The 27412-nt window shown below is 52.7% G+C and overlaps 10 protein-coding genes across 10 annotated transcripts; 5 read left to right on the forward strand and 5 right to left on the reverse strand.

The window, feature by feature from the left end:
- Nucleotides 1-6: 6 nt before the first annotated feature.
- SMAC4_08282 (uncharacterized protein) lies at nucleotides 7-1405 on the forward strand (the record flags this gene model as incomplete). The annotated part of the gene is made up of 2 exons (XM_003345224.2): nucleotides 7-620; nucleotides 772-1405. The coding sequence occupies 2 exons, from the start codon at nucleotides 7-9 to the stop codon at nucleotides 1403-1405; spliced, it is 1248 nt and encodes a 415-aa protein (XP_003345272.2).
- A 544-nt stretch (nucleotides 1406-1949) lies between these two features.
- SMAC4_08281 (uncharacterized protein) lies at nucleotides 1950-4109 on the reverse strand. The gene is made up of 3 exons (XM_003345223.2): nucleotides 3648-4109; nucleotides 3374-3577; nucleotides 1950-3309 (listed from the first exon to the last, which is right to left on the reverse strand). The coding sequence occupies exons 1-3, from the start codon at nucleotides 4008-4010 to the stop codon at nucleotides 2866-2868; spliced, it is 1011 nt and encodes a 336-aa protein (XP_003345271.1). The 5' UTR covers nucleotides 4011-4109; the 3' UTR covers nucleotides 1950-2865.
- A 1779-nt stretch (nucleotides 4110-5888) lies between these two features.
- Nucleotides 5889-7377, forward strand: SMAC4_08280 (uncharacterized protein). The gene is made up of 2 exons (XM_003345222.2): nucleotides 5889-6349; nucleotides 6594-7377. Exons 1-2 carry the CDS (start codon nucleotides 6174-6176, stop codon nucleotides 6745-6747), a joined length of 330 nt encoding a protein of 109 aa, XP_003345270.1. The 5' UTR covers nucleotides 5889-6173; the 3' UTR covers nucleotides 6748-7377.
- An 8-nt stretch (nucleotides 7378-7385) lies between these two features.
- SMAC4_08279 (uncharacterized protein) lies at nucleotides 7386-8630 on the reverse strand. Its single transcript, XM_066090771.1, has 2 exons — nucleotides 8029-8630; nucleotides 7386-7952 (listed from the first exon to the last, which is right to left on the reverse strand). Exons 1-2 carry the CDS (start codon nucleotides 8191-8193, stop codon nucleotides 7716-7718), a joined length of 402 nt encoding a protein of 133 aa, XP_065947109.1. The 5' UTR covers nucleotides 8194-8630; the 3' UTR covers nucleotides 7386-7715.
- A 289-nt stretch (nucleotides 8631-8919) lies between these two features.
- Nucleotides 8920-10453, forward strand: SMAC4_08278 (uncharacterized protein). Its single transcript, XM_003345220.2, has 3 exons — nucleotides 8920-9156; nucleotides 9217-9530; nucleotides 9633-10453. The coding sequence occupies exons 1-3, from the start codon at nucleotides 9034-9036 to the stop codon at nucleotides 10354-10356; spliced, it is 1161 nt and encodes a 386-aa protein (XP_003345268.1). The 5' UTR covers nucleotides 8920-9033; the 3' UTR covers nucleotides 10357-10453.
- A 683-nt stretch (nucleotides 10454-11136) lies between these two features.
- SMAC4_08277 (uncharacterized protein) lies at nucleotides 11137-14919 on the forward strand (the record flags this gene model as incomplete). The annotated part of the gene is made up of 2 exons (XM_003345219.2): nucleotides 11137-12760; nucleotides 12811-14919. The coding sequence occupies 2 exons, from the start codon at nucleotides 11137-11139 to the stop codon at nucleotides 14574-14576; spliced, it is 3390 nt and encodes a 1129-aa protein (XP_003345267.1). The 3' UTR covers nucleotides 14577-14919.
- Nucleotides 14920-18111: 3192 nt separating this feature from the next.
- SMAC4_08276 (uncharacterized protein) lies at nucleotides 18112-19439 on the reverse strand (the record flags this gene model as incomplete). The annotated part of the gene is made up of 3 exons (XM_003345218.2): nucleotides 18112-18831; nucleotides 18895-19043; nucleotides 19404-19439. 3 exons carry the CDS (start codon nucleotides 19437-19439, stop codon nucleotides 18123-18125), a joined length of 894 nt encoding a protein of 297 aa, XP_003345266.1. The 3' UTR covers nucleotides 18112-18122.
- Nucleotides 19440-20314: 875 nt separating this feature from the next.
- On the reverse strand, nucleotides 20315-21705 carry SMAC4_08275 (40S ribosomal protein uS2). Its single transcript, XM_024655941.2, has 5 exons — nucleotides 21542-21705; nucleotides 21425-21444; nucleotides 21274-21331; nucleotides 20714-21162; nucleotides 20315-20651 (listed from the first exon to the last, which is right to left on the reverse strand). The coding sequence occupies exons 1-5, from the start codon at nucleotides 21631-21633 to the stop codon at nucleotides 20398-20400; spliced, it is 873 nt and encodes a 290-aa protein (XP_024510943.1). The 5' UTR covers nucleotides 21634-21705; the 3' UTR covers nucleotides 20315-20397.
- A 448-nt stretch (nucleotides 21706-22153) lies between these two features.
- Nucleotides 22154-23382, forward strand: SMAC4_08274 (mitochondrial 37S ribosomal protein uS15m; the record flags this gene model as incomplete). The annotated part of the gene is made up of 2 exons (XM_003345216.2): nucleotides 22154-22344; nucleotides 22457-23382. Exons 1-2 carry the CDS (start codon nucleotides 22299-22301, stop codon nucleotides 23380-23382), a joined length of 972 nt encoding a protein of 323 aa, XP_003345264.1. The 5' UTR covers nucleotides 22154-22298.
- Nucleotides 23383-23557: 175 nt separating this feature from the next.
- SMAC4_08273 (uncharacterized protein) lies at nucleotides 23558-25183 on the reverse strand. Its single transcript, XM_003345215.2, has 4 exons — nucleotides 25075-25183; nucleotides 24932-25020; nucleotides 23963-24852; nucleotides 23558-23903 (listed from the first exon to the last, which is right to left on the reverse strand). The coding sequence occupies exons 1-4, from the start codon at nucleotides 25104-25106 to the stop codon at nucleotides 23820-23822; spliced, it is 1095 nt and encodes a 364-aa protein (XP_003345263.1). The 5' UTR covers nucleotides 25107-25183; the 3' UTR covers nucleotides 23558-23819.
- Between the last annotated feature and the right edge of the window lie 2229 nt (nucleotides 25184-27412).

Raw genomic sequence — 27412 nt, forward strand, 5'->3', positions numbered from 1 at the left:
ACCAAAATGTCCTTCCTCAACCTCAACCTCTCCTACCAAAGCATCCACTTCCGCCACCCCTCCTCTTCTTCTTCCTCTCCCATCCACCTGCCCACTCTCCCCTCCGGCATCAGTCGTTCCTTCATCCCCACTGCCCTCGGCGACCTCGAAATCGTCCATACTTCCCCTTCCCAACAATCCCAACCAGCCCTCTTCTTCATCCACGGCGGCATGGGTTCCGCCTCCGTCTGGCTCGAATACCTCTCCTTTTTCTCAGCAGCACTACAGGAACAACAAATCCCTTGCTACGCCGTGTCAATGAGAGGTCACGGAGGGAGTTGGTACCCTTCTTACCTAAGGATGGTGTACGGGACTACGAAGGGGGATTTGGCGGGGGATGTTGTAGAGGGGATTAAGTGGGCTGCTGATAGGGAGCGGGAACGACGAAAAGTATGGGAAGGGGAAAGGAGGAACGCAGATAATGTGGAGGAGAGAGAGAACAGGGAGGTGGAAATGATACTAGTAGGCCACTCAAGCGGCGGCGGACTAGCGCAGTATATCCTCAGCGCAGGCCTTCTCGACGGCTTGGGAGTCAAGATAAAGGGGTTGGTGTTGATGGGTGCTGTTCCTGGGTTTGGGTCGTACGTTTCCCCGTTTTTCCCACCTCCCCATTTCCCTTTTCTCCATTTCCCTTTTCTCCATTTCCCTTTTCTCCATTTCCCTTTTCTCCATTTCCCACCTCTCACAAAGCCAAAGACTGATCTCACCCGAACTCATCCCAACTGATTACAGCCTCCCCGTCTACCTAAACTGGTTCCGCCTCGATCCCCTCTTCACCCTCCGCATGATCCTTCACGGCTGGCACCCCAACTCTCCGCTCTCCCATCCTTCCTTGGTCCGGCGGATTTTTTTCAGCGACCAACTGCCCGAGTCTTATCTCTTGAGGTTCATGTCGTTTATGAATCGCTATGAGAGCTTTCTTTGGCCGTTGGGGATGGGTTGGAGGTTCGTTGATCCTGAGAAGGTGTTGCTGCAGATTTCCGACTGGGACGAGACACGAGCTCGGGTATCAGGGGAAGGTAAGGGAAAGGAGGGGCAGCGGGGACAGCAAAGGGTCCTGGTCATTGCAGGCGAAAAAGATAAAATTATGACGCCGGATATTATGCAGAAACTGGCTGAATGGTATCGCGCTGCGTATGGGGTGTTGGTGGTGGGGAAGAAGATTGATGGGGTGGTGAGAGACACGGAAGAGGATGAGGCGGCCGAGGATATCGAGGAAATGGAAGAGGGAAGGAGAGATATGGAGGATGGTGGCATGGGGGTGAGGTACGCGATTGTCCCTGGGGCGGGACATCATTGTCAGAATGATGTGGGTTGGGAAGTAGGGGCTGGGAAGGTGTTGGAGTTTTATCGGCAGCTTCTGTGATACCACTTAACCTGTTTGCTGAGAGAGAGCACTAGGGAATTGTAGTAACCTATTGTCACAAGACACAAATAATTTTTTAATTTTTATTTTATCGTGTTGCTGTGTTCCGCAGTTGGATCAGCCGGCCGACGCAAGATGCGTTTAATTGTAGTCATTTTCTTCTTCCACTGTACCACGGGATACCAACGCACCCGGCAATGTTTTCTATGAACGGAACCACTCGGCCAGAGAACCACTGGGCCCCGTTCTGGTACTGGAGCTTGGGACGAAAGCTTGTATGGTGCCCTCGTACAGGTTTACAGGTAGCGGTGTTTGGTTCCTGATGCATACAGGGGGGCAGGTGAAAGGAGTACTCGCCTTCATAACTCGTGAGATCTCTGGCTCATCAATGATTATAGCCCCTTCCCCCCCCCCCCCCCCCCCCCCCCCCCCCCCCCTTTCTTCTTCCTCCATCTCCTCCTCCTTGCTTAGGCATCTCAGTCGCAAACTCACCATAGCAGACTTACACATGAAAATGTTGCCATACATCATTAGAAACAATACCAAACCAGTTGCTATTGCCATTTACCGCCTCACTACTCTCGTCTTATCGTCTCTCAACTGCACTATTATATGTATCAGACCTTGGATGGGTAGAAAGTTATACGCACAAACCGATGAAAACTGAAGAAACAAAGTACCAGCAAGCAACCGAATTCTTTTTTCGATTCACGCACGCCCCTTATGCTATGCTGCCGCCGCCACATGAAGAAAAGGTATCCCCTGTAGAACCTAGGCAGAGGATAAGATAAGAAACCGGAAAAGCCCCTCTTCTTTTTCCTCCAGAAGAGTAGAAAGACGAGGCAGCAGTAAAACAAAACAGGAACAAGAGAAGCTAACTGCAATGATAAAGAAAATGTGTATGAGAAACTGCGCAAAAGTAAGACAGACAGAAAATAAAACGAGTAATAAGGTAGTGTAGCAGTAATAAGTGTAGTGTAGTGTAAGTGCGTGGTTGTAGTTCGTTGCAAATCATGCATGCATGCCAGTCCAGTCAGGTGTCAGTCATTACCATCCCTCCCCTTTGCCCCTTTCCTCTTCCTTCCTTTCCCTTGTCCCTGATCCAATCCCTTTCCATCTTTCCTCCTTCCTATACTCCCTGACAGCCAACGAACAACAAAATTGCCATGTTATAGCATAGACCCAGCCGCTTTTCCCTATGCAAGCATCAATCGCCAATTTGACATTGTTCGATCATATCCTTCTCCATCTGTTTGAATCCAATTCTCAGACCATCCAACCCGTACATCCATCCAAGCTGTGTCCTCCACCTGTTGTAAACGGTATCGGTAATGGTATCGGTATGTGGTATGCGGCTGTCGACCTCGGCTCGGCTCGGCGGTCTTGGTAAGGTGGGTGGGTGCGGGTATCGATCCCTGTATAGCTGCTGTTCCTCCCTTCTTTTTCCTCCCTTGGGTTCCTCACATCATACCGCACTTTCTCTTCTTCTTCTTCACAATCGGAACAACCGTGCCGCCCACGCCCGCCGCCTTGACGGGCCCTATCCCGCCACTGGCCTTATCACCGCTGCTGAACGAGATTCCGCTGCCCTTTCCGCTCGACCCCGTGCCAACACCCAGCATGCCGCTCGCGGCTTCCTGTTCCAGCGTTTTCCTGTCGTTGGCAACGACTGTGAGGATGGCCTGCTCGAAAATCTCTTCGACACCCTTCATCTCCTTTGACGAGCACTCCATGTACTGGGCGCCCATCTTCTTGGCGACGGCGAGACCTTGTTCGGTGGTGACGGGGGTGAGACCTTGTGTCTTGAGCATGTCGATGCACGTCTTCTTGTGGCGGAGATCGGACTTGAGGCCGACGAGAATGAGAGGGGTGTACGGGCAGAAGTGGAGGACCTCGGGGTACCACTGAAAGGACAGGTTAGTATGAGGCCAGGGGGAAGGAGGGGTCAGAGGTGGCAGCATAACTCACCTTGTCCATGACATTCTCAAGAGAGTTGGGGCAGTCAATGGCGAAGCAGACGAAAATGAGATCGGTTTCTGGGTATGAAAGCGGTCGCAAGCGGTCGTATTCCTCTTGGCCGGCGGTATCCCATAGAGCGAGCTCGACGGTCTTACCGGTCGGTGGATGCGTCGGGTAGGTGATGTAGTTTTCGAAGACAGTTGGGACATATTTCTGTTTGCGACATGACAGTTAGCGCCGCCAACTCAAGCTGTACCTTGGTGAGGGGAGAGGGACGTCATACCTCTGGAAAGTATCCCTGACTATAGCTGATCAAAAGACATGTCTTCCCGCAACCGCCATCGCCCACCACTACCACCTTCTTGGAGTATGCCGGACCCTCGGTCATGGCCGTTGTTGCTGCTGATTCTCTTCCGGTACTTGATGTGGTGCTCATCATGGTACTCACAGTCCCATCGCTCGATCTCGTCCCGTTGTCGCGTGGTACTCGTCGGCCGGCGCTACCAGTGGATGCGTATGACGAGGTGGTGGTCGGTCGTCGTTGGAGTCCTGCGCCGGGGCTGGTGCTATCGTGCCTGTCTAGGATGGATGACACCGACTGCGAATGATAGTGGTGTGAGCTGCGGTACTTGTTTGACGACGACATTGCTAGCTGGGAAGACGAGGCTGAGGTGTGTGTAGTATTTGCGGGTAGGTGAGGGATGGTAGTAGGGAGTAGGGGTGTTTGTTTTTGTTATTCGGTCACCGCCCCCCCGTAACTTTTCGTTTTCTGACGGCGTTAAAGTTGGCGTTGGTTTAGCGTCCGGCAACGGTACGGCCTTTCGTAGTTACAGTTTCTCCCAAACTGAACTCTCTTCCAAAAGCCAACCACAGCAACGATAACTCCTTCAACGAACGTAGACGGGTTGAGACCTTTCTTGGTTGTTTTGCTTGCTCTTCCTCTCTCTCTCTTTTGGTTCTTCGGTATAAGGCAGGTAGGCAAAGATTGTGGTGCAAAAGCGACGAAGGGATTCAAAAACAAAGCAGCACTGAAGGCAGAGCTTACTCACACCGAGTTGGGAGAAAGCGGCAGTGCGGAAATTGTTTGTGTGGAAGTGCGCAAAGCAAGGAGCGAATGGCGGAGAAAGTGGATGGAGACGGGACCTGAATGTTTTCGTTGTGCTGTGTGGTGGTGCCTGCCTGACTTTTGCGATTCCGGCTGCCGAACTTGGGTTGTGACTTGTGACGATGGGGCGCTCCTGCTTAGTTGCAACAAACACACCCGGACTGACGGATCCTTCTTTTTCCAGAATTGTGGGAAGCTGCAATCGAAGGTCTGGTCTGGTGATTGGGAAGTCGCAAAAGAGTACTTGGAAAGCGCGAATTGAGGTTGTGACGGGGCGGGTGCTAACAACGGCCAAGGCGGTCAAGCACTACAGTAACAGGAGATTGGGGGAGATGTTGTTGATTTGGGCCTCCGTCTACCAGTGCTTATCGTATCGCGGCGGTCAATCAAATGTTGATCGAGGGGTTGTTGGAGAAGGGAGTGCCAGGTGGTGTGCGAATGGGAATGGTGAGAGACAACGGAAGAGTGGACTGAACCGCTGGTGGTTGTTGTGGGTGGATATGGGAGGGAGGCCCTTGTAAGCTCAGGTCAAGCAAGGCAATCAACTTGCGGGAGGCAGGCAGGGCAGGCGGGAGAAGGGTCACTCCAGCGTCGGTCCCAGCACTCAGGAGGGCGTGTGGTTTGTAAACTGTCGGCGGGGCAACCGTTTCCCCTTTTGCCTTGGCTCCTTTTCACTTTCAACATGAATTGTAGCCAAAACAGCTTGGCAATGACACAACTTTGACCTGTTCATTCAAGAGAGTTGCAGACGACCGCAGCCTTGCTCAAACAGCGGTTCGGCCTTGGAAAAACAGTGCTAAAATTGGCCCTCAGAGTAAACCTGGTCCACCCCCAAGAGATCGCGTTGGTCGATCCTCAGAGCGTCTAGAGAGTGCATCCGGGAAAGCCTGTTTTAATGCAGGTACCGAATCCGCAAGTCGCAATAGCAGCACATCATATGGGACATCATATGGCCATCCCAAGCACCGCTTTCCCGCAGGATTAACGAGAATATTTGTGTTTTCCAAAACACGCCCGTTGTGTGCGTCTTTTCTCGTTCCCGAGACCACTTGCGGAGGCCTATCATCCATAGCCACATGTAAATTGTCCATGTTCAGCTGGGAACTCGAGGAGGCTGGGAGGTTGGTAAGGGGAAAAAGACCCACTTTGTCGTCCAGACTGGGCGAACACGCACGAACTGGACCAAGCTCGCCAAGAAAAAGAGCTCCAAGCTTCAAGGATAAGCTTAGGTAAAAATCATGTGGCCTGTGCGTCACCAGGCGTTTCCACTGCTGCTGCCTCTGCAGTCGCCAGTCAGCGGCCGGCCGGCTTTTCATCGGCTCCGGGGTGTGCCGGCCCCGACTGTCTCTGCAGGACTGCGGGTTCTTCACTGTCGTCAGCCGCTTCTCTCATGTTCTTTCCTTTCCCTTGCCTTCTTCCGCCAACAACCAAATTTTCTGCCCATTGTTCTCCAAACGAACCGCGTCTGGCACGCGTTGAGGGGCAACTTTTTTGCAACAAAATCGCAGTCTCCCTTTCTCACTGTTACACAATCACCCTCAGAACAACAAGACTGACGATTGCGGGAAACTACTGGGACGATAAATTGACTGCTACGAACTAATTGCGCAGTGTCCCCATCCTATCAAAATTTTCATTTCTCTACCACCCAACGGGCTGCTCAAGTGCGCGCACACACACCAGAAACCACACAACCTATCCACAATGGACGCCACCAACGGTAACGGCGGTGCCAGCAAGTACATCACCCTCGTCTCTAAGGACGGATTCGAGTTTGTTGTGCTTCGCGAGGCGTCCCTCTGCAGTGACTACATTAGAGGTATGCTGCGTAACAACATGACCGAGGCCAGGACCGGTCGTTGCGAGCTCCAGGACATCAAGTAAGTTGCTGGCTCCCCATTCCCATCCCCATCTATATCTGCTCTCCGACACAACAAGCTGCGTGATGAAAGAAGTTTTGCTGCGTTCTTTATGACAGACCAGCTTTGCCTTTTTCGAAAAAGGTGGCATGGACTGCTTGATCATCAACTACACTTGATCTGATACCTTTTCACGATCCCGTATCCGCTTGCTCTCCCAGCACATTCCAGCATCTCCAGCACCGGGTACTAACCATCTCTTTAGTGGCGTTATCCTTGAAAAGGTCGTTGAGTACTTCCATTACTGGTACAAGTACAAGGACCGCGAGGATGTTCCCGATATGGAGATCCCCGTTGAGAACTGCCTCGAGCTCGTCGTTGCCGCGGATTACCTCGGAATGGACAGTAAGCCACACTGAGCAACGCACACATGCATACCGCCCCTTATTCCGCTTGACGCTTGATGAAGAAGACATCATGCTTAACCTTTCCTTTCTTTTCCCTACAGAACAAGTGTAAGAACTTGGGTTGGCTATGATGACCGTCATGAGCCATGATACATGAGAAAACGGCATTGGTACAGAGTCAGCGCGAGAGTTAGCTGTTACAAAGACCGAACAGCCTACGCGTGTATAGCCCTGCGATTGGTGATGGAACGAAAAGCTCGGTTCAAGAGGAGGAATCTCATACTTGGTCGGTTCGGAGGACATTGCCCCGAAGGACGAGCCTCAACATCAAAGCCTGATGGTTTCGCCAACAACATTTCGATGCTGCCTTGACCACACCTGAAACTCCAACTGGAAACACAAAACACCATTCTTAGCCGAGACGGGTTTCCGAATCCATCTTAGCATCTCGTCATCCCAGCTCTCCCATGGGTCTGACGTCTTAAAAAGAGGTGGAAGAGCAAAGCCTTCCTTCACGATCTGCTTTTACTCAATACTTTCTCTACTGAGTTTTCGCTTTATAGACGAGGAGACATCCTACACATATGAGATAGACGTCAATCACAAACCAAATAATACTAGTGCATTTTAAAATAATGTTTGCAAGCGTATGTGACGGATGCCATGTCTGAATGTCAACCTCGCATGCGTTGTCCTGGTTTGTTGAACTTGATTGCTTTTCCGTAGTCCTTCCTTCTGGGGTATCTTATTCATCCTTTCGTGATTATTCGCACAAGTAGAACCATCGTTCATTCTCGCGCCGCTATTGTCCGTTCAGTTGTATCAACATCTCCCGTCCTCTTGGGTGGTGTCCTGCCACTCTTTTGGTGTTCCGTTCATTTCCCTCGCGGATAGTGTTTCCCTCTGCCGCATATTCTCCCTCCATCATGGTCGTCGTAGCTCGTCGTTCGGAGTTTCTCTTCGGGGTTTGATAATCCCAATCACCTCTCCATCTTAATCTTGCTGTCCTCCTCGTCTACCTCCATCTTGGTATCATCCTCCTCTCCTTGCCCCTGCTCTTGACCTGATTGCTGTCCCTCCTCTCGCTGTGCCGCCGCCCCTCGTTCTTGCTGCTGTTGCGCTTGTTGCGCTTGTTGTGTCTGTTCCTCAGGATCTTTCGCCATGACGTTCTCGAATTGCGACCAGAGGGCTTCGACGGAGGAGAACTCGTTACCGACCTGTGTATCCCACCAGAAACCGTTAGTCTTGCACAGAGTATGGTAGGAAGAAGGAAAAGAAAGAAGGGAGACATACAGTAATAACAGCCTCTAACGAGCGATTCAACTTATTGATATTCGCCAGCACATGCTCAAAGCTGTTTGCGATCTCCCCAACGAGCGCTTCGCGCTGCTGCTCGAAGTACGTCTTTTCTCGGGTGCCGCCTGTTATGGAGGCGCCTAGGAAGTTTTGGGAGGCCATTTTCCGTCCCTCATTCGCTTCCTTCGGCTTCACGCGGAATGCCTGGCTACCTCTAGAAGTGTGATGGTTGACTGCGATGTTGACGAGGAGGTAATCCAATGCGGGGAGACGCGACGACGCGACGGTTGGGCCGTTTGATGGAGTCTGCTTGGTCCGGGGCAATGCGGGGCAGTCAATGCTGAAGTTTACAGGGGACCGCTGTTACGCTGTGAGCCTAAGGGAAGGTGTGCCTGATAGGGGTCCAATTCCAAACAAACAGCAAGTCAGAAATGACGGCATCATCACAAGGCACTAACAGTTGTAGCGGTGAAACCCAATGTAGATATGTTAGCGCCTTACGTTCAGATTCCCAGAGACAGCAAGCCAAGGGGTTCAAGCTAAGACGACCGCTTCACTTTGAGGATTAGCCACGATGACTTTCCAAGAGATGTCCAGGGCAGAGATAAGATATTGTTTACAGTACTATCAAAATTGATGCCCGTGTTCCTTCACAGAAAGTGTCCCAAGTGACACCAACCAACCAGGAGCGACCGACTCGAACGGTATCGTCCGAGTCGTAGTGCACCATGCTGTGCCATGCTGTGCCATGCTGTGCCATTACCTTAACACAACTGTGGTAAGGCGGCAGACGATGGGTCCAGAATCTTGCAGGGTGCTGCTTGGCGGCAAGTGCCTGCTCTACACTGCACTACTGCCGACTGCGACGTGGTTTTTCTGTCTGAATCATGAAAGCATGAGAGTGTGAGTGAGAAAGATCAGCTGAGCTTTTTCTCACACCATTCTTTGATCGGGAAGTGCAGTTTGGCATGTGTTGAAGAGGGAGACCAACAAAAAGACACAATGCGGAATTCCCTTTTCGCCCTTTGCGGGCTGGCAGCCTTGCACACTGTGGGCGCTGCCGCAGCTGATGTTGTCAAGGGAAAGGTGTTTGACAGATTCATCACCATTTGGCTGGAGAACCAGGTGAGTGTGACTTTCATGATGTGTCTTATCGACGTACCTATTGGCTGACTTTTCACATAGGACTTCACCAAGGCCGCGGTTGATAAGAATCTTGCCGACCTGAAGAAGCAGGGCGTCCTGCTCACCAGATATTATGGGCACACACACCCGAGCCAGCCAAACTATCTCGCTGCCATCGCGGGTGACTATTTCGGCCTCAACCATGATAACGAGGTCAGGGTCCCGGAGAACGTGTCAACGGTAGTTGACCTGCTCGATACCCGTGACATCTCATGGGGCGGATACTTTGAGGACATGCCCGGCCCCGGCTTCATGGGTAACTACAGCGACGGTACCACGGGCAACGGCGGGTGGGATTATGTCCGCAAGCACAAGTAAACCTAACCGATACATTACCTTTCTTACCTTGCACAAGATCCCCCCCCTCTTCTATGTTACCATAACACCAAACACTAACCCGTCGTTATCTTTCTCAGTCCCTTTGTGTCGTTTGACAGCGTCACGAACAACGGAACGCGTCTGCTCTGCCTGCAGTCCTTTAACGAATTCCACGACGACTTTGTGGCAAAGCGAGTGCCGCAGTTTGTGTTTATGTCGCCCAACATGATGCACGACGGCCACAACACGTCACTCGAGACGGCAACCGAGTGGTCGCATGAGTTCTTGCAGCCCCTGCTTACCGACAAGGCCTTTGACGAGCGGACGCTCATCCTGCTCACCTTTGACGAGTCCGAGAACTACGAGGAGCCGAACCACATCGTCTCCTTGCTGCTGGGCAATGCCGTGCCCAAGGAGCTCAGGGGCACGCAGGACGACACCTTTTACACGCACTACAGCATCCTGTCGTCGGCGCAAAATAACTGGGGACTGCCCCATCTGGGTAGGTACGACGTCGGAGCCAACGTGTTCCGATTCGCAGCGGAGACGGCCAGGTACGAAGGCAACAGGGACCCGACGAACCTGGCGACACTCAACAATTCACTGTCGTATCCAGGCTTTTTGCACAACGAGACTTGGCTGCCCATCCCGATCCCGAACTGGAGGCTTCGGGGTGCTGGTGGAAAGGGTGCGTTGCCGGCGGTTGAGAAGACCTGGGGCATTGAAGATGGAGTGCCGTGGAATACCCCGTACGATGGTAGTGGGAAGGTGTTTGATGGAGACAAGAATATGCCTATCTACAAGCCAGCTGTCGCGAACTGAGAGAGTTCAAGTTCGGTTATGATTTCTCTCCGGGAGGGTGCCGGGATATGGCTAGATGAGCTAATGCAATGCAGCTGGTCCCTGGTCTGGTGTTGTAAGTTGGTTCGAGCAATGCCAGCACGCGACTTCCGCTTTTTTCTGGGTCTCAACATGTCGTGGTGAGCTGCACTTGCCGTTCACGGTTTTTTGAAGTCGTTGCACCTTCCATAGCAATGCGGTTAGCTTATTCCTCCATGGCAGGCACGCTTCCTGATGAAGCCATCGGAGTGGGCAAATAGGGAAAGAGTGATGGTGAACCTGAAGTTCTTGTCGTTACTCCAATCACAGCACTTGTCAGAGTCGCACGATAGAGTCGAAACCTTGATGGAACCTCTCGCCCCTCCGCCCCTTCGCTCCTTCACTACCTACCTCGCCTGGCTCGTCAAGAGCAACTGTCCAACTACGACTCTAGTCCCAAGAAATTGGACCGAGGCTGCATCTACGCTCGACAAGTTTGACTTCCCTTGTCACTCTGTGCACCTGCTTCAGTCCTCCCCATCCGCTTCCCCTCATCCCTTTTTCCTCCAGTTATCGAGCTGTTCACCTCCGCATCTTTACTACGACCTGCTCCTCACGGGTCTTGATGACCCTGAGTGTGTTGTCCGAACCATCACGGCGAAAACAACACCACTCCATTTTTGGAGAAATTGCAAACTTAGCAAGCCGTGGAACACCAGCAAAGCTACACCCTTATTAGCAGCCAATGATTTGTTGCTCCATCTCGACATAGCAGTCTCGAAGATGACGGTCTTCTGTTGTTGCGGGGTACCTCGCCCTCCCAGGACAGCGACGCCGTCGACATCGAGCCCCAAGAACCAGACTCCAAACCCCTCGGGTGTACTTCCCGCGGTTCCTCCTCCTGCTCGCTTACCTGTTGCAGGACCACTGACATCCAACCCAGTCATTGCCATCCCGCTCTCCGTCGACGCCCACCGAGACTCTTCGAGCAAGTCCGGTGCATCATTGCAACTGGCCACATCCTCGGTCATTGTCCCCATCGGACCAGCCGACTTGAGCGACCTCGTAGTAGAAGATTCCGATGATGAACTACCGGGTAGATCGACCGAGCCCAGCAAGAGTACCAGTACTCTTCAGCTTGTCAAGGAGAATATCCGTCGTCACTTGTCTCAGGACTCGTTTCCAAAGAAGAAGTCTCGCTCAGCCGTTGGCAGCAGTCACGAGGAAATCCAACGACGGGCAGAGCTGAAGAGACTCATGCACAAAAGGATACAAGAGGAACTCCGCATAGAGCAATCCCACGAGCGCGCTCAAAGTGAGGTCTCCTCTGTGCTGCCACCACCCAAATCTTCTTCACTTGATTACCTCCCGGGTGGAGGTCCCCGTGATACACTTGAGTTCTCGGTAGCCCAAGAAGAGGAGGAGCCACATCCTGACATGACCTCTTTGGCCATTGCAAAGTCCGGTGCCAGTGTCTCTCCATCAGCACAGGCGACTCCTCTTTCAGACAAGGAAAATAATCACATACGGACAAACATTCTCCAATATCCTACCATCTCTTTCAGCCAGAAGCCAATTCGAGAACGCAATTCACTTCCGGAAATGCCAGCTTCTCCGGTCTTGGCTCCACGGCGCTCTTCAAACACGATTGACACTTCTTCCTTGGGCTCCTGGAGGCTTTCTTACAGCGCTACTCAACTGGAAGACTTTCTGAGCTTCATTGATCAAGATGGTTCATCCAAAGACGCCGAGTCCTTCCTCAAAGCAGCAGCTTCTAGTGTGGGTGCCCCTTGTTCGGCACAGCTACTACGCCGGTCCAAGTCAGAGACTCGTTCACGCTCGTCCCCGGCCCGCACCCCTGGGAATGCAACTCCTTGTGTGTTAGATCAGTCGTCAATGGGTACCTGGCTCAGAAGCCAGGGTCTTGGGTCGTGTTCGCCATCCATTTCGCTGGGTAGGACCTCGGACAGAGACGGCGATCCTGAAATAAGCGTGGAACAGGCCAAAATGGTCATGCTCAAGAGATGCAGCTCGATACCCAACCACGCTGGCGGTGACATTGGTCTTCAGCGTCCCGAGATTGTCCATCTTCATGACATGGATATTCATCAGCAGCTGGTTACACAGACGCTCAACACCCCTGATGAGTCCACTGCAAATACCGAGTCGGAACATAACACAGTCCGTAGGTATCCTGTGAGACAAGACAGCTCTGATCAGACAGCTGCATACGACTCTGAGACATCACAGAGGCAACTCAACGGTCAAACTGGCCTCCTTACCAACCCATCATCTACATATCCCTCAGCTGGACATAGCGCCGAACCTAGCGCAGGAGCATCTTCATCGCATCTACCGTCAGGTGTCATGGGTTCTAATAACTTGTTTGCAGCGACACCATTGCGATGTGAGTCGTCCGACGTGAACAACTGTTTTCCAGACGCTAATGGACCATAGGGCTCCTCTCACCCAATCCTTTTGACGAAAGCCATTCAAACACGGCCACCGGAAGGAACTCACTCGACAACCCTATTGCTCAAGGCACCGCCATTGAGACCGGGCTGGTCTCCCCCAACGCGGTATCGAATGCCATGAACAAACGGCAGTCGGTACCAAAGCTAAACATGGTAGAGAGGGGCTTCGCTCGTTTCCATCTAGGTCATGGGGCACCGTCCACTCTCGCCAAACGCTTTGACAAAGCCACCGATTCCAAGAAACTACGCGCCGAGCCTTCCAAGCGATCACTCCTAGCACGATTACATCTGAGCCTCCCCAGACGAGTCAAACTGCCCCCGACCACATTTGACGGCCAGGCAGACGACGAGCAAGAAACGGCAGCGCCGTCTACATCACTTCCTGCTGGTTCCCGGAGACACAAGAAGTCTGCGCTCAGTGATGTTGGTCCCCAATCGCTCGGTCAACGCAGCGAGCTTCCGTTTTCCGACAGCGATGATAGCACAGTGGAGCTTTGGCAACGTGCCGTGAGAGAGGAGATCTGCAGGCGCCATTTCGCCACTGGAAAGAAACGCAGCAACAGCCTTTTCTCTTTCTCCGAGTTCCTGCCAGATGACCTTCCACGCAAAACCTTATATCCCTATCCATACCCGGGAGCCCGCCCTGGTGGCCTATATCAAAACAGTCATACCGAGTCTATTTCCAATAAAACACCTACCGAGGAACCCCAGAGCGAAGCAGCACCTACCGAAAGTGTTTCGGATGCCGAAGCTGTGCGCAAATCGTCACTTGAGATCCCTGGAACCGAATTACAGAAGCCTCGAAAGTTTCCTGAAGCGTGGGCAAGATTTCCTTCACATAACCGTGCAGAGCGTAACGCAGATCTTGAAGATGCGGACGAAGTCACGGCTGAGGGATCAACTTCCCATACACAACCCACCCAAGAGGTTACACAGACGGCAATCTCTGAGGATATTTCCAACCGCCATCGCAACGGGGTTATTGGTCACCGACACAAGAACTCAATGTCCAGCAAACTCGGAAAGGCTCTCAAATCTGGCCTTAACAAGCTTGTTCACTCCCGCAGATCATCTGAGATTTCGTGCGGTGGATCGCGCCTTGACGAGGCAAGAGCCACAATGGAATACCCGGAGCTCGCACTTCAACCCAATGAAGCTGGTTACCGAGAACTCGAAGCACTGGGTCGAGAAATCAGGCGCTTAAAGCAGTCGGCATCGGCCGAGGTGGACGATGGACCCAGGCCTTGGGTATTTAACCCTGTTGGTTCCGATGGTCGGAATTTGACTAGTCCAGGAACTCTGCCCAGAAGTCGTGGAAGGGACTCATCAGCTGCTACCGACAAGTTTGCTACGCCACTCAGCTCCCCCTCTCTTAATGATGCTTCTTTTCACTCCTTTCCGCACTCCAATTCGCCAGAGTCCAGACGTCAATCGTCTATCCCCCTTTTGAGCAAAGCAGTTTTGCCAGAGATCAAGATTACCGACATGAGCTCGGTCAAGAGTGACACCACACTGGTACTGAAAACACATCAGGTCAGATTTTCTGATGAGAACGGCCAGAGTCAGACTGATTTGGCCGCATCTGGCTCCTCCAAATACAACACCTGGAGTGGTCCAGATGATTCTCAGAGTACCGATGAGACAAAGGACTCGGATGACAGTGGGCACATGTTTCCTCAAAACAACAAGCGGAGATCGCATCCGGAGACCTCGATGTCAATCCAGGAGATAGCTGCCGGCCGTATGTAGGAAAAGGGAAAGGAGTGAACTGTCGGTGGTCTTTCTGATAAGCAAGCATATCTTTGCTTTTGCAGTTTATCTTGTTAGCTATATCATGGAGTCTCATGTGTTAGGCCTTGTGGCGAGGATTCAACATGTATGTTTATTCTTCGATGTTTCTGGAACAGTAGCAAGGGCTGAGGAGGCCTATACTAGAGACGAATGTAACTATAATCGGGCTGAACCGAGCCGTCATTCTTTCGCGTTAATGGTAATGGCTTGTGGTGGGGAGAACGAGCGAAGTCAAGTTTGTCCTCTGTTGCCTTTCTTTCCAGCTCATTTTAATTATCCGAAACGATCTTTTCAGCAGAATTAGATATTCTTCGCATTCGAACAACCCTTCGTCACAGAAACACCCTTCAAGACACATTTATTGAGTAGTAAAATTTCTAGCCCTTCTTCGGGATTTCCAGACATGATATCTAACTGCAAGCTGGATAAGCCCTTTCAGAATGATGCTATTTACCAAAACATATGATCCAGTGGCCGGGCATTTTCGGGGACCGACGGGTGGGGTGCCTCCAGTTGCATGATCTGTCTGGACAGGCAGGAGGGCCCAGCTTGCGAGGAAGGTAGGGCATCCGCAACTGGAAGGAAGGCTTTCTGCCAGACGCTTGCCAGCCAGGTGCTGAACCTTCCCGTCCGCTTGGGGGCGCCTTATGAGATCCCACTCCAGGATCCCTAATAACTTCCGTACAAAACCGTTCGCCTTGTGTGTGACCATGGAAGCGGTATGCCCCTGGTGTGGTTGGGGCTGGGGATAGTTAGACATTGCTCAGTACGTATGTTGGTAAACGATGGTACAGCTTTCATTTTCGGAGGTAGAAAAATGAAGGAACAGCGTAAAGATGGAGAGTTATTGACTTCTAGCGGGAATGTTCCCATGTCAATAAAAAAAAAAGAAATTTTGGGTCTTTTGTTTTTTTTTCTTTACTAGAAAGATTTTTGATTTCTCTCTTTAGCGCACTTGCTCTACTTTTTGGCTGTCCACTTTCTTATAGATATCGATCGTTCATGGTACATCGGTGCGGTCTCCTGGAGATTATTTGTACTCTCCAAAACCCGTGACTGCAGCGCTCTTTCAAGCAAATGATACCACTGTATCGAGACATTCGACTCCGGCATTTTCTCATGACTTTCAAGAAGTCGTCGCGGGCCTTAATCTTCAGGCCCTTCCATGGACCCTCGAAAACCACTATTTTGCGGCACCCGGTCTTTTCCTGTAGTGCAACGCACCAGTCTCGACCTTTTTCTGTGATCGGGCCAGAGGTTGTGCATTAGCCATGAATCACCACGCCAAAATTCATACTAACCTGGGTCTCTAGAGACACTTCCATCGTCGTGTGCTTTGAGAATCGGGGAAAACAGTGTGTAGGTGACTAGAAACTTACCATCCGCGTTCACGTGAAGTAAACGGCCCTCCCCCGCCCCCGGCGGATCGTTCATCAAAACCACATCCCTCAGCCGAATCTCCGTCCTCTCCTTTGCCAGCCTTTGCAAAAGCCTCTCCGTTTCCCCTTTCTCCAGCGTCAGATCCGTCACCTTCAACACGTCCAGCCCTCTCTCCTCCGCTAGCGGGTGCAGCCTTAACCGAGACGTGGTTATCGGTTGCTCTTCCCAGATATCTCCCACCTTTGAGACATCCAGCCTTTTTAGCTTCAGACACCTTGCGACAAATAGTTCGACCGCTCATTGACCGCTCTCCACCACCTCCTTCTCCATCTCATCCGTGGCTAGTCCATCAACTTCAGCAACTTCAAGTCTAACCTTTATGTGCAGCTGCTGCTTCAAGATTTCCTAGTGTTCGGGTGTATACCTGGCGATCAAATTGTCCAGGTTCGGAAAGGGATTGTTCGTTGTTGCGGCTTCACAGGCTTTGCACAACAACGAGACCAGCTCGCTTTCGGGAGCGGTGACATGCAAGGTCGTGAGGTTAGCACAGCAGCCGAGGCGAAAGGCTAGGCCGGGGAGGAGCCCACCGTGTCTTCCTCTTTGACCGTGGAGCTTGAAGTTGGGACCTTTTGGTGAGTCTGGAGCCATGGGATCGAGCGGTGGAGGGGTGAGGTTGATGTCCAGCTGCTTTAGCCGGGGCAGGACGTTGGCCTTGTTTGGATTACAACCAATTTTGCCGAGGTTGTCTGTGAGATGACGTATGGCGGCGCGAAGTTCTTGTTGGGTGTCCTGGCGCTGGTCATTCCGGTTCTGGCTCCCATGCTGACGCTCATACGCGATTTCAGCGCGAGTCTGTACGGTGTTCAGGTCTTTTTGCTGCCAATTACGCCGGTTCAGGTTCTGGAGATGGTGATTATACGCAATTCCGGAGCGAGTGCGGAGGGTGTGCACTTCTTGCTTGTGCCGTTTCGGTTGATTATCCGAGTGCCATTTCTTCGCAATATTTAACGAAGTCCCGATTATTGAAGGTGATAGAGAACTTCTCGATGCGGTCCATCATGTCTCGGTTGTTCTTGTCGTTCCAGTAGTTGATCATCTCTATTCAGCGTCCGGGCTTGTCAAAAGCCAAGGGGGCGTAACTGGTCATGTGTATCAGTGCTGGGTGGTCAAAAGCTCTGCAGACCAGCCGAAGTTGGGAAAGTTGTTGGGAGAGTTGTTGGACTTCATTCAGAGGCGGTGATAATTTACTAATCGCAAATCTTTCAACGAACGATTCTGGAGGAGCGTAATAGTCTGCGAGTTCCTCTTCGTAGTTAAATCCACCGCGGAGCTTTTCATAGGTGAACGCCTCACAGACATCCTCAGCAAATAATTTACAGAACTCTTCGATGATCTGTTTGACCAGCATCCCTGTGTTAGCTTTGGATCGAGTAAGCGAACCCAGGGTTCAACTTGCCTGGTAAATTACCTCATAGGGTAGTTGGTCCATGGTGAAGGAAAATACTGTAGCGGAATGTCACTGTTCGGTTGCTGGAGTTATGGCTGAAGAGCACGTCAATCTGGGATCAAGCTTGTAGCCGAGTGATGACTTTTCGCAGAGGACCAAGGTCAAAAGTGCTGACAGTCATCCCCAATATGCAAGACTTGCTCTTGGGAGACTTCAGGCAGATTCCACTCAACAGTCGCTCGCAACAGAGAAGAAGATAGCTTACACAAACACAGGGATGAAAAGATTGACAACGCAAGCAACCAAGTGTCGATTTGTAGAAGCAAAAAGATGGCACGAATGAAGACAAGGATTATCATGTCTAAGAGCACGAATTACATGGCCCAATGTCAAAAAGTTGAAAGGACTATTTACCCAGATGCACCGTGTCCTTTTTCATCAGGATTCCGGCAGTGATAGCTCCTCAGGCTCTGGGAGAATGAGCTTAGAGTCAATCATGACCTGTAAGCTACGGCACTGTAGCTGTTCTTGTAATCTCTTGTAACTAGCTGCCTGCCTTTTGTACGGAAAGATTTCTGTATGCGGGCATAATGAATGTATTAGCCACGGTTCCTTTGTAGCTCGAGAAGCAGATAGATGAAAGAGGGGGATATCATCACCAACCTAACAAGGCCCCGTTAGCGATCCATTCCGAGTTCCACTGACGAAATGAGTGCCACCAAACCCTTTAGCTCTTGGAACAGGTCCGACCTAACATCAAGATCGCCTAAGATAAACTTGTCCAAGCCTTTATTTTCTGGATGAAGCTGCAGATTTTTGGGTTTCGGATAAGACCGCGGATAAGACCGCGGATATGTGAGCAGGCCAAAGAGACAAAGTTCTTGTAGGTTCGGGCAAAGCCTCACCGAGTCCGAAACGCTTCCTGCGGCCAATCTCGATTCTCTAGGAATATTACCATCGTCAATCGTCCACAGGCGATGACAGTGAAGCGATTTCAAGTTCCTGTAAAGCGGCTTCGACTCCTTTGCGTAGAAGAGAATGGGCTCGAGAGAACCATCCTTCGCTCTCACTCTCAGGCTAGTTAAATGGTCAAGCTTCCCATCATCAAAGGCCAGGCAAAAATCCACGACCGGGTCCCTCAAAAGAAAGCCTTTGTTGAAAACGAAGTCGTCATTGTCTGTGGCTTCGTCGAGGTAGAGAACTAACTCCCTTAGGCTGGGTAGTCCAAACATGGGCAAATCGAGCTGAGTCCGAAATTTGGTCGCACAAGTCCGCAGTTGCCGTTTCTTGGCTGCAGAAAAGGCGAGCGCTTGATCCGGCTGGGTGTGCTCACCGACAACAATCATCAACTTCCTTAGCCCATTCCTCAAGTGCTTCGTCTCTTCACTAGACCAGAACCGCAAGGATTGTGATCAGCACTCAACTTTCCCAAATGTTAGTGGAACATACTTGAGAATGTGCGGCGTAACGGCGTAGCAGAAGGCCTTTGAGATAAGGCGCAGCTGGAGAAGCTGTTGGACAGATGTATCGGTGAGGAAGTTGCGGTAGAGGACTTCGTGGGGCTTGGGAAGGTAGATGATGCAGAAATGGTGGATAATCTGAAGAAAAATTCGATGTTAGCGTGATCGCTTGATAAGTAGAGGAGAGAAAGTACTGGATCGGAAGAGAGTCGTGGGAAGTATCGCTGTTCTTGACACCCGGAATGAGGTTCCGTCCTGCGGAAATGTAGCCAGGTTACTGCCCCAATGGTCTGGTAATCCACGGGATAGCGGTCTACCCAATGTCCGACAGGATGGCAACGAGGACAAGAGAGATGAATGGCGATGGAAGAGTCCTCGTGAAATACCAAGACCGTCCACCAAACCGCCAAACTTGTGCCCCTCATATCAAAAAGCCTTATACTCCTTCCCAACTCCCAAGGCAGTGACACGAAAAAAGTGGAGAGTAAGGGAACTTACTTGGTAGAGAACGTCGTGAGGAAGGAAGGGGGTCATGTTGGCGATTATTGACTTCGATGACACCACACCTCCGATGTCGAGTGACGAGCGACATCCCAAGCACCCGTATGAGCCAACTTGGGGATGATATATAGTGGATGCCACGAAAATACAGGAGTGTCCGATGGCTTCCAGCGAAACGTGGCATTATCAACGAAAGCGCCGTCACACTCCATTACCATGGAACATTGTTGACAACAGTTCGTCGACGTTTCTTGAATCCTCCACATGGATCATTGGTCATGATTCACCATCTTCCCAGCTTCAGGGACAGATTTGCAATGCACAACACTTGTTGAGCGAAGCTGTTGGAAACAGCATAAGGTTCGCCATATGCTAGATAAAACGACTATAAAACGATAACACACCATACACATGCCAAGCCATAGAACTCACAAAAGCCAGACAAAGCCATGGGCCATTGTTGGTGGCAAGTCGCAACCCCTGAACGGTTTGTTTACTTTGGACGATCTCAACGCGACATGATTACATAATCTGGATCAAGAGGACTTGGAATATGGCCAAGGTCATCATCATATCACAGGAGAGGGAAGCACATGGTAGGGTCGGGACGTATCCATTCGGAGCAAATCTCATCTGTTTTAAGATCCCCAAACTTCACAAATCGCACCACATGGCAAGGGCGGGATAACGATTAAGTCCACCCCTTTTGACTCCCACAGGGCATTCCCTCTCTCCAGACAGCATATACAAAGAGTAGATGACGTGCCAGATTGAGTATCTTTCCCTCATTAGTGCGGTCAAGTTTGACCCGTTGCCAGGGGATAAGCGGTTTGCAAGAAGCCAGAGCCAGATTCCATTGTTGGGGGTATTCATGATCAATTCGTGTTGGAAATCGGTGGGCGAGGTTCAAGCCACAAGTCCAGTCTCCATCACGCCTCCATTACGCCATTTTTGACCCAGAAACCGAATGTGTTTTTTCGATTACAACTGTTTACCAGCTGGACTCCTTGGCCTCGGTGGCGGCCCAGTCAGCAGTGGTGGCAGGGGCAGTAGCGTCCCAGTTGGGGGCAGCGGCACCGGGAGCGGTCTCGGCCCACTCACCGGTGGCGGGGAAGCCAGCGGGGGCAGCCTCCCAGTCACCAGTAGCGGGGAAGCCGGACTCAATGGCGGCAACACCCTCCTCCTCAACACCGGGGAGCTTCTCCTCCTCAACCTTCTCCTCGGCCTCAGCCTCGGGGTCGCGGTCTGTAGGTTAATAGTTAGAGACATTGTCCCACCAATTCACGGGGGCTCCAGGAGATACATACAGAAGTAGAGATCGACCATGACGTCCCAGGGGGTCTCGCGGTTGTAGATGGTACCGCGGAGGCGGAGGACCTCACGGGCAAGCATCCACCAAACGCAGCCGATGGCGTGGCGACCCTTGTTGTTGGTGGGGATGGCAACATCGACGTACTCGGTGGGCGAGTCGGCATCGCAGAGGGCAATGACGGGGATGTTGACGTAGGAAGCCTCCTTGATGGCCTGGGCATCAGTGCGGGGATCGGTGACGATGATGAGGCGGGGCTCCTTGAAAGAGCGGGTGATGTAGTTGGTGAAAGAACCGGGGGTGAAGCGACCGGCAATAGCCTGAGCACCGGTGTGGGCGGCGAACTTCAGGACGGCACGCTGACCGTAGGGACGGGCAGAGATGACGCAGATGTCGGACGGGTTGTCGATAGAGGCGATGATGCGAGCAGCAAGGACGATCTTCTCCCTGTGGTGAGCCAGCACTGTCAGCCATTGTGGCCTTTGTTCGAGGTATTATCGGGGTGACCAAGCATCCTCCTCCACCTGGTCACCCATATTCGATCGATCCTCCACATACCAGGTCTTGCCAACGTTCAAGATGTTGACACCGTCGGCGCGAGTCTTCCAGAGGTAAGCTGCAGAGAAGAGTCAGGTCAGGTAATTGTCCGTGCGATCGCAAGTCGTTGTTTCTTCGACAAGTGTGGATATTTCGAGGGAGGAGTGCATACGCTGCATGTGAACACCGAGGCTATTCGCAATCGCACAAAGTCAGCATTTCGTGATCTCTTCAACTTTGTCTCGGCCATGTCGCCGGCGAGGTGTGGATATTTTTCGCATAAACGCACTTCTTGGAGCCGATGTGGCACTGAGCAGCAAGGAGCTGCTCAATATCGGTGCTCGTGGCATTGAAGATGGAGGGGAGGTTAGCGGGCGCCATCTTGACTGATCTCTGGCCTTGCGGTGTGAGGACTGAGGACTAGGAGGTGTCAGGAAGACGGCGTGGAGGGTGAATATATTTTTCTTGTAATTCAACCAGCCCAGCCAAGTCGCGGGACGTCCGAGCTTCTGCCTCTGATTTTCGGCACACAAATTCAATTTTGTGGAGTGCCGCGAGTGCGCCGACTGCCCCGCCAGGGCTGTGCAGTTGGTTGACAGTTGACCGTGCCAAGCCTTAGGGACCTTGTACGTACTTTTTACTTGGCATTGAGGATACACCCAATCAACAGCTCTCAATGAGCTTGGCCCCTCCTGGCTGCGACTTTGACGCAACATCTTTTCTCAATCTGCAAGTTTCATTCATTTTGGGTGGTCGGAATTTCGAATGGCCGAAGACCACTCCACTTTGCGCTTCCCAGCCAGCAATTCAGAGATGGTCTAGCCTTGCCCGGCTAGCGCAATAGACACCCAAATTTTGGTCCCAGGTGCGGACCGACACGGGAACGGTTGTTCAACATCGGCCGGAGCGTGACCTGGAGGGACGAGGAGGGACCGCCGGGCCAAGCTGCGAGACTTGAAGAAAGTTGTTGCGCCGACTTGCACCTCGAGACCGACCACGCCGCCGGTGCACCTCCACCACCACCACCACCACACAGCCAAACCACCATGCCTCCCAGGTTACCTGGCCCTCAAGGGCTTCGCAGCCTCACACGTACGTGAGCTCTTATTTACCTTGTTTCTTATTTGTTTCCTTTCTCCATGATATGTCCGTCCCCCCGCCAAACATGCCGAGATGTACTGACATGTTGCTCCGGAACCGACAGTATGTCTCCGCCCCGCCGCCGCCGCGTCTGCCTCTCCGGCGCAGGCCCTGCAACCTCTCATCCAAACCGCCAACATCTCTCAGAAAGAAAAGAAGCGTAAAATGAAGCAGGACCCTTACGGCTGGGCCCAGGCGCAACAGCGCAAGGCCGTCAACGTCAAGCGCCAGGCCGAGCTCAAGGCCGAACGCGACGCCGCATGGGGCGACCCGGTCAAGGGCATCACCACCCCCTTCGTCGAGTCCTTCGACAGCGCCGGCCAGGCCCCCGTCTCGGCCCCCAAGGTCGGCCCCGACGGCCAGGTCGTTGAGGAACCCAAGCCGCTGCCGACCTCGCCGCACCTACGGAACTTTCTGCTCAACAAGGACGAGTTCGACAGCGCCATCCAGTACGCTGAACACATCTTGAAGCCCATTAAGGCCGAGGACCGGTCGACGGCCGACCCGGATAAGGAGGACGAGGAGGCGCGCGAGCACGCCGCCAGACACGCCAAGGCCGTCGCCGCCCTCGAGCGTATCGCGAAGCTGGAGCATGGTGGTGCCAAGGATCGCAAACACGCCAACATCCGCCGCTGCATCGAGACTTTCGGTCGCCACAGCACAGATCACATCCTTGAGAGGCCGACGCCGCCGTTGGCCGCCGGAGTGGAGTCCAAGCCTAAGCCGGTGCGGGCAGGTCCGGACACGGGCAGCAGTGAGGTGCAGATCGCCATCCTGACGTCCAAGATCAGGGCGCTCACCAAGGCGCTCGAAGGCTGGGGCGGCAACAGAGATAAGAACAACAAGCGCAGTTTGCGTAAGCTGTGCCACAAGCGCCAGAGGCTGCTGAGGTACATGGAGCGCAAGGAGAGAGGCAGTGGAAGGTGGCATCACATGCTCGAGACTCTGGGTCTGACGCCCGCCACCTGGAAGGGTCAGATCACCCTCTAATTGCATTCAACGCACCTACCTTGGTCGGTTGTCGTGTGTATTGTTTGTGTGTGAGTGAGTGAGTGAGAGTGGAAAGAAGATGTGATTCCCAGTTGTGTAGCATGAAAGCGTGTGTAACAAAACAAAGAGGCCTTCTCTCTATGTACAATACAACAATAAACAATAACCGGAGAAAAACCAAGGGGCGTACACGCGGGGGCAGGGCCATGCTGCTAATGATGATGATACCCCCTTTTCTGTGTTCCTCAAGAAAGTTCCAGATATAATACTTTGGCCATACGCGCCCAATACGCCTTTTCTCCCCTTCCCATTTCTTTGATCATTGATAACATGCAGACTGACAACCCGGCTCGAGAAAAAACATAGGGGGAGGACAAGCTTCCTCTGATAAAAATGCAACCTGAAAAGCAAACCCCATTACGAAAATTTGCTGTCCCTTAGAAAACGCTAATGTAGTTGTTGATCCTCTCCTTCTGGTTCTGCGCTATGCACTCGGCGATCCAAGTGATGTTGCGGATTTCCTGAGCGTCATGTTAGTCACCAAGCAAAACTGTATAAAGGGGAAAGCATCATCACTCACCTGCTCTCTCAGCTTAACCCACGCATACACTATGGCAAAGGTAAATTGCCTTGTGAACGCACCCTTGGAAATCTCCATCTCCTTCTGGTAAAACATGTCCTCCAGACTCTTGCCCTCACTTCCACCGCCGCCCATGTTACCGGGACCGCTAGGACCGCCTCCGAGACCAGCAGCATCGAAGAAGGACTTGTAATCAGCCACACCCTCAACAGCCAGCCTCACACCCTCGAAATCATCCGCCCGCGACAGCATGAGCGTCCCCTCCGGGTACAGCTGGCCGAAACTGGGGTAGAGCTTCTTACGGTCCGCCTTGGACAGCTCAGTGCCGAAAGAGTTCAGAGTGATGTTGATAGCGCGCCTGTCCGCCTCAAACTCCAGCAGCTCCGTCATCACCTCGGCAGTCGGGGTCCCGGCCATATCGGGGTGGGTGTTGACAAAGTTGTAGAAATCCTCCAGGTAGTTCTTGTACAGCGTGTTGCGCACAATCTCGATGTTGAGCTCATCCAGATCCTGGTGTGAAAGACTACCCTTGAAGTAAGGGGCCAGTGGTGTCTCGATCAGCACGCTGTTGTACAGCTCCTCGATATTGGTGGCCACGCAGAGGACGGGCATGGTCTCGAACCAGCCAAGCGGGTGGCAGCGCTCGAGCAGCTCGCGAGTGTCGCGCTCGTGAAGGGTGCCCGTGATAAGAAGGGCGACGTTGTCGATCATGTAGCCGTAGGTGAGGTAGTCCATGAACTTGGCCAGGGAGCCGGTCGCGTTGGCGCGGACATAGCGGAACTCGGAGACCAGCTTGTCGGTGGTCTTGGCGGCGAGAGCGGAGGTCGAAGGGTTGGGTGGGAGAGAGGCGAGGAAGTCGCCGTATGCAGGTCCGAGTTGGAGTTTGAGGTCTGCGGACAATATTGTTAGGGTGACTGATGTGGATGGACGTGTTATGGGTCGTAGATGGAGTTGGGGAGAGAGGCTCACCATCAATCGATTCGCATTGCGTCATGTTGGTATAGTTGGCGCCCGTCAACAGGCTGTTCCTGTATCCACGGACGATACCCTCGATGTAGCTGTTGATGGCATGATTAGCACTTGATTTCTGTACTAGAAACTCAGACACATACCCATTGTTGACGTTGAATAATAGGCCCTCCATGTTTGCGGTTGGAGTTGGAGGTGGTGATGTTCAAGCGAGTGTTCAACAACAACAACAGATGAGTGGCACTCCCTGTCTGATTGTCTCTGGTTGTTGGAGCTCCAGTTGGCCATCGAGGTCACAGGCACAGGCAACTCTCAGCGACAGGGCCGCGGGAAGGCTGCAACAGGGCGCCCACTCTCCGCGCTTCAGAGAGAGGGTTGGACCGTGCATGACTGGTCTTGGCATCTCCAATTCAGAGCGGCCAGAGGCGAGGGTTGAAGGAGAGAAGTTTGGCTGTGGAAAGATACGTACCGTAGCCGAGCTTGGGCCACCTCCGGCTTATTCAACCCCACACCGGGCTCTGATTGGGGGAAAGAGCGCCATTCAGTGGGCAGGCAGAGTGGGCAGAAGTGGGTGCTCCAAAGTCTGGTGGAAAAAAATTGTTCTTTGCTTTCGACTTTTTTCTCCCCTCGAGGCTCTTGGTGAATATCGCAAAAACAGCACACCCACTTGCTGTTTCCCAACGACAATTGACAGCGCGTTCGGGATCCAAACACCAAACCGCAACCATGCCTCTCTTTATCCTAACAGAAACCAGTGCCGGGTAAGTGCCATCACACCAATTCACGTCTACCCACAACGGCCTCGTCCATGCTTTTGCGGAAGAAGTTCGAATCGTCCAATTCGGCTGGTCTTCCATCTCGAACTCCAACAACAACACTTACAAAGATACAATATGTCTGACATGTCCCTACCTACAGTTATGGCCTGTTCAAGGCGGCAGACAAGAAGCTGCTGTCCGACGACAACCTCGCCGACCGTCTCAACAGCGTTGAGAAGATCACCAAGGAGTAAGTTGCCTAGTCATCAAATATCATGGCAACTCCCGGCCTGCATCCCCCGAGATCCAATTGACCAACACGCGTTCCTACAGGATCAAGTACAAGGAGTTCGCCAAGTTCGAGAGCGCCGCCTCTGCCCTTGAGGAAATCGCCGGTGTTGTTGAGGGCAAGGTCACCCCCAAGCTGAACAGCCTGCTTGCCGAGATTGGAAGTGAGAAGAAGGTCACCCTCGCCGTTGCTGAGACCAAGCTCGGTGCTGCCATCAACAAGATTCCCGGCCTCGACATCCAGCCCGTTGCCGACTCCACCACCACCGACCTCTTCCGTGCCATCCGCCAGTATCTCCCTGAGCTCATTCCTGGCATGCTCCCCGAGAACTTCAAGGAGATGTCCCTCGGTCTCTCTCACTCTCTCTCTCGCCACAAGCTCAAGTTCTCCCCCGAGAAGGTCGATGTCATGATCGTTCACGCCGTCTCGCTCCTCGACGAGCTTGACAAGGAGCTCAACACCTACGCCATGCGTGTCAAGGAATGGTACGGCTGGCACTTCCCCGAGTTGGCCAAGATCCTTCCCGACAACCTTTCTTATGCTCGCATCATTGTCACCATGGGCATGCGCTCTAACGCCCCCACCACCGATTTGTCCGAGATTCTTCCCCACGAGATTGAGGCTGCCGTCAAGGCCGCCGCCGATATTTCCATGGGTACTGAGGTTTCCGAGGAGGATCTCCAAAACATCAAGTACCTCGCTGAGCGCGTCATCGACTACTCCGTCTACCGCAAGCAGCTCTCTGACTACCTCGAGAACCGCATGCGCGCCATTGCTCCCAACATGACCGAGCTCGTCGGCGCTCTTGTCGGTGCTCGTCTCATTGCCCACGCTGGTTCCGTCATGAACCTTGCCAAGAACCCCGGTTCTACCATCCAGATTCTCGGTGCCGAGAAGGCCCTTTTCCGTGCCCTCAAGACCAAGCACGCCACTCCCAAGTATGGTCTCATCTACCACGCTTCTCTCGTTGGCCAGGCTTCCGGTGCCAACAAGGGTAAGATGGCTCGTCAGCTCGCCTCCAAGGTCGCCCTTGGTGTCCGTACTGATGCTCTTGCCGAGTTCCCCGAGGATGCCGATGATGAGACTCGCGCCAACCTTGGTATCCGCTCGCGCGCCAAGCTTGAGAACAACCTCCGCCAGCTCGAGGGCAAGCCCATTTCCAGCAAGGGTGTCTCTGTCGGCCCCAACGGTATCCCCGTCGCTGCTGCCCCCAAGTGGGACATCAAGGAGGCTCGCAAGTACAACATCGATGCTGACGGCATGGCCGCTGATGCTGAGGCTCCCAACAAGCCCCTTATCCAGGAGGTTGAGATGAAGGATGCCCCCGCCGATTCGGATGAGGAGATGAAGGATGTCTCTGAGAAGAAGTCCAAGAAGGAGAAGAAGGAGAAGAAGGACAAGAAGGCCAAGAAGGAGCTCGACGACGAGGACTTT

Source organism: Sordaria macrospora, chromosome 5 (assembly GCF_033870435.1).
Source record: "Sordaria macrospora chromosome 5, complete sequence".
Classification (NCBI taxonomy): domain Eukaryota; kingdom Fungi; phylum Ascomycota; class Sordariomycetes; order Sordariales; family Sordariaceae; genus Sordaria; species Sordaria macrospora.

Bases quoted from the DNA above. Each gene is read 5' to 3' on its own strand.
- SMAC4_08281 (XM_003345223.2), bottom strand. From the start codon at position 4,010: ATGTCGTCGTCAAACAAGTACCGCAGCTCACACCACTATCATTCGCAG. The intron at 3,578-3,647 runs GTATGACGTCCC...TGTCGCAAACAG, and splicing joins GTCAGGGATACTTTCCAGAG to AAATATGTCCCAACTGTCTT. The intron at 3,310-3,373 runs GTGAGTTATGCT...CTGTCCTTTCAG, and splicing joins TTGAGAATGTCATGGACAAG to TGGTACCCCGAGGTCCTCCA.
- SMAC4_08280 (XM_003345222.2), top strand. From the start codon at position 6,174: ATGGACGCCACCAACGGTAACGGCGGTGCCAGCAAGTACATCACCCTC. The intron at 6,350-6,593 runs GTAAGTTGCTGG...CCATCTCTTTAG, and splicing joins TGCGAGCTCCAGGACATCAA to TGGCGTTATCCTTGAAAAGG.
- SMAC4_08279 (XM_066090771.1), bottom strand. From the start codon at position 8,193: ATGGCCTCCCAAAACTTCCTAGGCGCCTCCATAACAGGCGGCACCCGA. The intron at 7,953-8,028 runs GTATGTCTCCCT...TGGGATACACAG, and splicing joins CGTTAGAGGCTGTTATTACT to GTCGGTAACGAGTTCTCCTC.
- SMAC4_08278 (XM_003345220.2), top strand. From the start codon at position 9,034: ATGCGGAATTCCCTTTTCGCCCTTTGCGGGCTGGCAGCCTTGCACACT. The intron at 9,157-9,216 runs GTGAGTGTGACT...CTTTTCACATAG, and splicing joins CCATTTGGCTGGAGAACCAG to GACTTCACCAAGGCCGCGGT. The intron at 9,531-9,632 runs GTAAACCTAACC...TATCTTTCTCAG, and splicing joins GATTATGTCCGCAAGCACAA to TCCCTTTGTGTCGTTTGACA.
- SMAC4_08275 (XM_024655941.2), bottom strand. From the start codon at position 21,633: ATGGCGCCCGCTAACCTCCCCTCCATCTTCAATGCCACGAGCACCGAT. The intron at 21,332-21,424 runs GTATGCACTCCT...TCTTCTCTGCAG, and splicing joins CCTCGGTGTTCACATGCAGC to CTTACCTCTGGAAGACTCGC. The intron at 20,652-20,713 runs GTATGTATCTCC...ATTAACCTACAG, and splicing joins CATGGTCGATCTCTACTTCT to ACCGCGACCCCGAGGCTGAG.
- SMAC4_08273 (XM_003345215.2), bottom strand. From the start codon at position 25,106: ATGGAGGGCCTATTATTCAACGTCAACAATGG. The intron at 25,021-25,074 runs GTATGTGTCTGA...TGCCATCAACAG, and splicing joins TTATTCAACGTCAACAATGG to CTACATCGAGGGTATCGTCC. The intron at 23,904-23,962 runs GTGAGTGATGAT...CATGACGCTCAG, and splicing joins GGGTTAAGCTGAGAGAGCAG to GAAATCCGCAACATCACTTG.